Source organism: Mytilus trossulus, unplaced genomic scaffold (assembly GCF_036588685.1).
Source record: "Mytilus trossulus isolate FHL-02 unplaced genomic scaffold, PNRI_Mtr1.1.1.hap1 h1tg000400l__unscaffolded, whole genome shotgun sequence".
Taxonomy (NCBI): Eukaryota; Metazoa; Mollusca; class Bivalvia; order Mytilida; family Mytilidae; genus Mytilus; species Mytilus trossulus.
This window is the reverse complement of record NW_026963348.1, coordinates 1-9,172: the sequence shown is the minus strand read 5'-3', so window position 1 is coordinate 9,172 and position 9,172 is coordinate 1. Positions and strand designations below refer to the sequence as shown.

The following is a 9,172-nucleotide window of genomic DNA, read 5'->3' as shown; positions in this document are numbered from 1 at the left end:
AGAGGTTTGGGTTTGTAGTAGTTCTTGAGAAATATGAGAGAGTCAGAGTATTTCTTATTCCCTTTGTAGGGTTAATTTTGTGATGAGGAGTGCTTAGAAAATTAGGGTCTAAGCCTTGGTCGTCAGCCAAACTATTAAGATTCTTTTTGAGAATGTGGCTCATAGAGAGGCTAACCTCCCACCCCAGAAAAATGGCCTTCTTTAAGGGGTCCAGGATGGTAGCTCAAAGTCTGGATCAAGGTTGACTAGAGCTATTGGGCCCTCAAGGTGCCCATAAGGGACTAGGTCAACTCAGCTGTTTGAATGAAATTGTTCAGAAAAATTATTTTACCTACCAGCTGGTAGTATGAGGGCTGGTGGTAGCGGGGGGCGTAAGCTTAATTATGTTTATATAATGAGAGTTATAGTCATATGTGTAATTTTGATGGCTGTGTTTTCGATTGTCTTAATTGCCAAGCAACCTATTTCTTTAGGGCTAGTGCTATTGAGGGGGTCTATAATTGCATGTGTGGAGGTTGCACTGGAGGTTAGAAGGTTGTTAGGGTTCTTATTGTTCCTAACTTACGTTAGGGGTGTAATAGTCCTGTTCTTGTATGTTTTAAGGATCTACCCCAATGAAGTGTATCGTTTTAATCTAGAGTTTATGGTTCTCGTCAGAAGGTGTTGTGCCAGAGCGGTCCTTATGGGTCTTATGAATTACGAGTACAGAGAAATTAGCGGGTCTTTGTTTCTAAGTTTCATGGCTGAAAGAAGCGGGTTAAGGTTATATATCCTAATAGCTGGTGTGTTACTGTTTGTAATATTAGTGGTGTCGTATTTGTGCATAAAAACCATGGTGCCTTTACGAAGAGTAAAATAAACCTAAAATAGAAGATACAGTAGCTTAATTAAAGCGTCTCATTGAAAATGAGGAAGATGGATACTTTAGTACCTTGTGTCAAATCTGTAGGAGGGTTTGATTATGGCCCTAAATTTATGGGCAAAATGCTTCTCATGATTCTAAATGCGGGCTTGAACAAATTAAGTGCAAGTTCAACATCAGTGGGGAAAATTGGTTAATAAAGGAAACTTTAACCCAGCTTTTTGACAAATTCGGGGTCAATTGATGAATGCCAGCAGCCGCGGTTAGATTCAGTTCGAATATAAATTTAAGCGGATTGGTTAGAGTCAATGTTGTGTTATAAAACTATAAAAAAACTATAGGTGCAGTGTAATGTTAACGGTTTTTTGTGGTTATATTCCTAAAGTTTTAGTGAGCTTCTAACGAATCTATGAAGTGAAACCAGGATTAGATACCCTGTTATCCATAGTTTAAAACAAAAGTTCCTCTTAACTAAACATTTGGTTGTCAAAGAGAAATAAATAGGCGGTGTCTGAGATAGAAAACAGGGGATCCTGGGTGTTAAAGGATAACCCACCTACATTTGAGCCTTGTCTTATTAGTGCGTGTGTATGGTTGTTTACTCTAATATGGTGAGTGTCCGGGTAAAATTTTTGGTTATTACTGAAGCTAACTCTTATTTTACTTGCTGAGTTCGGTAAGGTAAGTTACTTTTAGTTAGGTGCAGCTACTAGAATTGGCTATATGCCCATGTAGCACAACTTCAAAAATAATTCAGATTGACATGCAGCTTATGACAAGGTTAATCTGGGATACAGATGTAACTTAAGCAATAATTCAAAGATTGAGCTACTAAAAGGTAGCTCAACTAAGTAGACAAATAAGATAAGAAAACTTGCCTTTGAAGAAGGACTTGTAAGTAAGGGTTAAAAATAAAATTACCCTGAATACAATCAGATGAGTACTAATCGCCCGTCGCTCGCGGGGAAACCTGTGAAAAGTCGTAACAAGGTAGCAGTAACGGAAGTTGCTGCTAGGCTATAATATGCATATATAGTAAATAATATTATATTTGCCTTCCAAGCAAAAGTTCTAATGAAATTAGTGTATGCTGGCCAAATAGTTTAAGCTAAAACGTTGAGCTGTTAATTCAAAATCGCAGTAATTTGCTTTGGCTTGCTTAAGTAGTTTAGGGAAAACATAAGATTTTCATTCTTAAGTCAGATAGTATTTCTCTTAAGTTGTGCTTAGTAGTTAATGTTAATATAACTGAGAACTGCAAATTCTCCATAGTCTAGTTAGGCCTAAGCTTAGTGCCACGTGGGGGATGATCCAGTTGCTTTGATGAAGCAAAGTTCAAAAGTAGTTTTTTGGCACTTAGAACTTCGAAGCGTTATAAAGAAAAATTGTAGTAAGTAGGGCTTTGATTCCTAAAGAAAAAGTTAATCTTCTTCTTCATAAATAAGTTAAAAGTAGTTAATATATAACTTAGAATTGTCAGTTCTAGATTCCTCTTACTGAGGCTTTTTATAATTTATCTTTTTTAAAGAGACGTGCATAATTGTTTTGTGAAAAGTGCACTTGAATTAAAATAGTATAAATAAATTTTAGTACCTTTTGCATAAGGGTTTTTCAAGACAAGTTTAAGAATTTAATTTTCCCGAATAAAAGAGAGTTATTTTTTTGAGTTAAGAAATCGTGGCAGAGATTTAATTAAACTAAAGAATAGCGGCTAGATACTATTCGCGCTTTTAGATATCTGGTTGGCTTAAAAAGATGTGTAAGCATTTTCCTTAACTATTTAAGGGGTAAAATTTTTTGGGTTAAGCTGAAAAATACTAAAATTGATGTTAAAAAAAAATTGGGTTTCTATAGGCTTTAAACTGGCTATTAGATATTAGTGTATTTTAACTAAAACCAGATGGGAAAGATTAATTGGGTTTATTCATTTACTTTAAAATAAGCCTATGGTTGTAGGACCAGTGACTATGATAAAAACGAGTAAAATATTATTTATTGGTATTACTATTTTGTTTACCTTAAAAAACTAAAGGCTAAATAAAAGTTTTAAACGAATTCGGCAAACTAAACTTCTCGACTGTTTAACAAAAACATTTCCTTTTGATGTAAGTAAAAGGTAGTCCCTGCCCAGTGCAACTAGAGTAATGTTTGTTGTAAACGGCGGCGTTAACGTGAGCGTCCTAAGGTAGCGCGATAATTTGCCTTTCAATTGAAGGATGGTATGAAAGGGTTAACGAAGAAGGTGCTGTGTCTGAAATTTAATTTAAACTAACTTTAAGGTGAAGAGGCCTTTATGTAAAAGAAGGACGACAAGACCCTATGAAGCTTTATCTTAATTGGAGTTTTTGGCTCTTATACGATTTTGATGGGAGATCAGTGAAATAAGTCTTTCACTATTATATAAATCTAACTCGTATTCCTAACTTTATATGTGTGGCTAGCTACTCTAGGGATAACAGCGCAATTTCTCCCGAAAGATGGTATTGGAGGGGAAGATTGCGACCTCGATGTTGGCTTTAGATATCCTAGAGGCGTAGAAGCTTCTAATGGTGGGTCTGTTCGCCCTTTAAAATCTAACATGAGCTGAGTTCAGAACGGCGTGAGCTAGTTCAGTTTCTATCCTCTTTTAAAAATGAGCTAATTTTGTACGAAAGGACTTTTTCGCTAAAGCAACGCTTTGCCCTGGCTCTGTCATTGCTTAAATAATGCTACGCAATAAACTGATTAGTTATAAAAAGGGTTGCCTTTTATGAAGCTGAAGGCCAATTAGTGGCGGTAGGGGCGTGTCGTGGTTCTTGTTAAAATTAGTATTGCTATTTTATTAAAAAATAGGGTTAAAACGGGTTGCAAATTAGGTAAAAAATAAAACAGTCTATTAATGCAGCCAAAAAGCAGCAATCACCCACCTAAAGAATAAAACAAGGGTTCTAAAAGGCGGTGTGTAATGGATTTGTGCTAGTAACAGACAAAAAAAAAACCAAACACTGTGGAAACCCCTTAAGAAATGAGGTTTTATAGTGTACCGCATTTCCTGTTACCGGCCGGTACAGTGACCGCAAGGCCTGTTCTCCTGTCCTTTTACACGGAAACCCTGTTGCTGATGCATGTAAAAAGCCTTAGTTAAGATAACTTATAAGTCAAAGTAAAACTTAATTTTACTTGACATTGTGTATTTTATTGAAAATCTAGTTGCGAATGCCCATACCTGTCCAAACTTGTTTTAGATTATGCTTTACAACCTGTTGTAGATAAGGTTTGAACCCTTTACAGTGAGTAAGCATTTTTCAGAGTCATGTGAGACTTAACCTAATTAGTGGTAGAAAAAAACAAACTTAAACCTAAATCTAAAGCTATTTGCTTCCTGTGGTTAATTGTAAACTGCAGGAGAAATGGATCTAAGGTGTTAATTTTTTTCGTTTGCCCTAATTTTGGTTGCTCATGTGATTTTTTGGGGTTTGAAAACTAGACTATCTGTATCTTAAAATCAAAAAATAAATAGAAATCAAGTCATATGAAAGTTCCCAAAGCGTAATTCATGGGTCACTTAAAGTCTAAGCAAAAAGTAATCAAAAATAAAATAAAATCAAAATGACACACTAATGCCTGGGGGGGCTGATCTGGAGGGGAGGAAATAGGAAAGCAGGTTAAATAGAGGTGACAAAAATGTGGTGTGCAGCAACAAAATGAAGCTAAATAAAATTGTGAAACGTAGAAGCGTGAGCTTGTAACAAGGTTGTGAGCGTCTTAAAAAGTAAGTGTTAACAATAGTATGTAATATTAACACGCCTAAAAGGGGTTAGGTGGGTTATAAACTTACAAAGACTACAAGTGATGAAGTTTATGTCTGGTCCTGAGGTCCCTTTTAAGTGAGGTTAGTTTCGTATAAAAGGTTTTTAAGCAAAGCAATGTTCTGTCACAGATCTGAGTGCTATAGACAATATTGTATAGGGCCTTTTTATGTAAATAAACGTGGCGTTAGGCTGTTAAATGTTGCTGGTTATAGGATGGTTACATAGGCAATAATTACTATATTTGCCTTCTGGGCAAAATTTTAATGAAATTAGTGTACGCTGGGTGAATAAATTAAGCTAGAATGTTGAGCTGTTAATGAAAATCCCAGTAATTTGCTTAGGGTATAAGATTCTTATTCTCAAGCCAGATAGCCTGTCTCTTAAGTTGTGTTTAGTTGCTAATGTAATATAACTGAGAGCTACAAATTCTTCCTAGCTTAGTTGTACGTGGGGGATGGCCCAGTTGCTTTGATGAAGCTAAGCTCAAAAGTAGTTTATTGCTCTGAGGTGTTATAAAGAAGTATTATAGTACGTAGGACTTTGATTCCTAAAGAAAAAGTTAAAGCTTTTCTTTATAAACAATTTAAGAGGAGTTAATTAGTTTAGGCTCATCTCACTGAGGTTTTTTAGAATTTATCTTTCTAAAGAAATGCACACGATTGCCTCATAAAAAGCTTACTTGAAGTAAAGTGGGGCAAATAAATTTTAGTACTTCTTGCATAAGGGTAAAGCGAAGAGGCCTGTGTGTAAAAGAAGAGCAACAAGACCCTGCGAAGCTTTATTTTAATTGAAGTTTTTGGGTTTGTTAACCCAAAAGCTTATGCATAGCTTTAAGGTCTCTTTTAAGCGAGCGAGTTTTTGCTAAAGCAATACTTTGTGACGGATCTGTAATGACATAAATAATATTGTATAATAGGCTGATTAACTTTATAAAAAGGGTTCTTTTTATGTAAATGAGTGTGTTGCTTAGTGATAGATTGTTGAATGTGTTGGGCACTAGAGAGGCTGTATGAGAGTGGCTTAGGCAGGGGTTTGCTGCAAAAAAAGGCTTACTGTTAAGGGGTGTGTGAGATGGTTTTTTTTCATATAAAAACTGAGTGTTTAGAATAGACGTTGGAGGAGGGGACTTATGTCAGGGCGGAGGGGGTGACACTGTTAGGGGTGCTCCCATTACCTGAAACTATTTCAGCTGTTGGAGATGCTGTTGTGAATGGTGTCGCTGAAGTTGTTCCTGATAATCAGGAGGAAGGGGGCCCCCATGCTGAGGGTGGCTATGTTCCTTTAGAAGAACAAATAGCTGTTGTGGAGCCTGAAGTCCCAGCTAATGTCTGTCAGCCCGTCGAGCAGAGAAATGTGGTTGTAAGTGAAGAAGACAGTGTTCCTGATGTTAGTAAAGACGGGGTCAGTAGTTATTAATGCTCATAGTTAAAGTTTATTGGTGTATTAATAGTTATAATTTATTAAAATAATCCATAAGATAAGCAAAATTACAGTTAATTCGTTTATTGTTAGGCTGTTATGGTCTATTTAAAAACTGGTCAATACGGGTCTCCTTACACCTAATTAACTTGGTTTTAGTGTATGCTTGAAAGGCTACAAAGCCTTTGCGGGGAGTAAGCATTCTTCAGGACCACATGAGATTCAACCTAATTATTGGCAGAGAAAGTGGTGAATTTGACCCTTAAATTCTAAGTTACTTGGGCTCTATAGCTAATTGTAAGCTGTAGGATAATGGGGATTTGAGACGTTTATTTCCTCATTTACCCCAGCTCTGGTTGCTCATGTGGTTTTCGGTTCGAAAACGAGGCGTGTATCTTAAAAATAAAAAAATTTTTGAAGCGTAAGTTGTTGGTCGCTTTAAGTCTAATTAAAAATAAAGTAAAAATGGAGCAAAAACAAAGTTGGACACTTAACACTTTGGGTGTCTTCAGAGGTGTAAAAAGGGGGGTCCAAGCTTATGTGTACTCATAAAAAAATGCGGTGTGCGGGGGGTTTGTGCCTGTATATATAACAAAAAATTCATGAGGTGGCCGAGGAAGAGGTGGTGAGCTGTAAACTCATAAACAAGGTGTAGGCCTTTCTTATGAGATGGTTGGTAACAATACTGTGAATAATATTAACACGCCTAAGAGGGTTGGTCCGTGACGAAGTACTAATAAGTTGGTGAAGATTATGAATGACAGGTTCTATGATTTGCCTTGTCCTGTAAACTTAAACGCTTGGTGAAGGTTTGGCTCTATACTAGGCTTGTGCCTAATTATCCAACTTCTAAGGGGTCTTTTATTGTCAACTCATTATACTGCTCATGAAGACATGGCATTCGATTCTGTAGTACATATTATGCGTAATGTGGAAAAAGGATGAATGTTGCGTAATATTCATGCAAATGGGTCCTCTATGTTTTTTATCTGTATTTATGCGCACATTGCTCGTGGGCTGTATTATGGGTCTTATTTAGATAAGACAGTGTGGTATTTTGGGGTGCATTTGTTTTTGTTAACTATGGCGGAGGCTTTCCTCGGTTACACTTTGCCTTGGGGGCAAATGTCATATTGGGGGGCTACTGTTATTACTAATATACTTAGAGTGATCCCCGTAGTAGGAGAGAGTATGCTCCGCTATGTATGAGGGGGTTGGACCGTGTGTAATGCAACTCTAAAGCGGTTTTATACTTTACACTTTCTCTTACCGTTTGTGATAGTGGCGGTGTTTTTTTACACCTGTTTTTTTACATGAGAAAGGGAGTAATAACCCTTTGGGTATTGAAAGAGGTACTATGTGTGTGCCCTTCCACCCCTTCTATACTATTAAAGATCTTTTGGTATGTTTGCTTAGGTTCTTTTTTATATATTTAGTGTGTGTGGATCCTGAGCTGTTAGGGAATCATTTAAACTATTGGCCTGCTAATCCTATAAAACGCCAATCCATGTTCAGCCTGAGTGGTATTTTATGTTTGCTTATGCAATCCTTCGTTCAATTCCTCATAAAGCGGGGGGGGGTATATGTTATGTTTTTGTCGATTGTAGTATTATACCTAATTCCTAGTCTTCACAGAGGTAAGTATCGAAGTTATGTTTTTACCCGTTTAATCAAGTAGTGTTTTGAGTGTTGGTTGGTAGGTTTATTAGGTTAACATGGATTGGTGCTCGCCCAGTGCGGGAGCCTTATATCATTTTGGGGCAGTGTCTTTCAGTCATTTATTTCTCTAGGTTGTTATTAAACCCTCTTTCTTTGTGGGTGTGGGACAAGCTGCTTGAATACCCTAAATTCTGTAGGAGTCGTCCTGTAGACCTGAAATGGTTTAAGTTTTTAGCTTATTTCAAGTTATTAAAATTAGTAAATCGCGAAAGTAGCGCACGTGAAGTGGGCTAATAAGTGTAGAAAAATATAAATATGTCTTTTACGGGAGTCGATATTTTGGTGATATTGTCCATGGGGAACTAGGGAAAGACCTGTTCCGGTACCATGGTTTTGTGATGATAGTAGCAGTGGCTGTGTTGGTCTTTGTTATATATATAGGATGCGTAATCCTTCTTACTAAATTTTCTTATCGCCATTTCTTGAACCGTCAACGATTAGAATTTGATGGACTATTGTGCCAATGTTGATGTTAGTAGGGTTGTGGTTTCCTTCTATAATTAACCTATATTATATAGAAGAAGTAAAACGGCCCCGGTGAAATTTTAAGCGATTGGGAAACAATGGTACTGATCTTACGGAATTTTGTCGCAATTAGACACTCCAAGCTCTAGAGAAAGCGCTGAAAGAATTTCGTGTTATACAATTGATTCTTACATAGAAGACGATTCTTACATAGAAGACCAGCAGGAGACATTTAGAAAAGGAGGGTATCGTTTGTTGGATGTTGATAACCGGATGGTGGCTCCAGCAGATGTGCAAATAACTGCTTTTGTAAGAAGGTCTGATGTGCTCCATTCGTTTGCACTCCCTAAGTTACTAATTAAAGTAGATGCCATCCCAGGTCGAATTAATCGGCTTCCTATAAAAGCTTCCCAGTGTAGAATTATTTACGGGCAGTGTTCTGAAATTTGCGGGGTTAACCATAGATTTATACCGATTGTGATTGAGTTTATTCCTGAGAAATATTTTGTCATATGGTTGGAAGCTCTTAACTAAAATAAAAAATAAGCTAAAGCTTTTAAGAAGCGTTAAACTTTTAATTTAATGAACTTGTACAATGGGCAAGTAGCTTTTAGTGATAAGGTGGTCTAATATTAGGATATAGGGCTCATGCCCCTAAGGCGCCGTGAGTAGTGGCTCTTATCTTTGTGAGAGCTGGCAGAGCTAATGCGTTTGATTTAGGATCAATTCATAAGTATATATACTTGCTTTCATGGCACAAGCTGGCAGACCTAATGCATACGATTTAAGCTCGTCTTATAAGATATACTCTTGTTTGTGTGTGAATTACAAAGCTAAGCCCAGTCTCATTATGGTTAGTGTCGAGTGTCTATTTAAGACTCTAAGGAGAGTAGCTGTTTTCTTTGGAGCCTCTATC

At 36.9% G+C, this 9,172-nt stretch overlaps 1 protein-coding gene across 1 annotated transcript; it reads left to right on the top strand.

Annotated features, from left to right (window-relative positions):
- The first annotated feature begins 394 nt into the window (after positions 1-394).
- LOC134702139 (NADH-ubiquinone oxidoreductase chain 6-like) lies at positions 395-859 on the top strand. The gene has a single exon (XM_063563230.1). The coding sequence runs from the start codon at positions 395-397 to the stop codon at positions 857-859; it is 465 nt and encodes a 154-aa protein (XP_063419300.1).
- Positions 860-9,172: the final 8,313 nt, after the last annotated feature.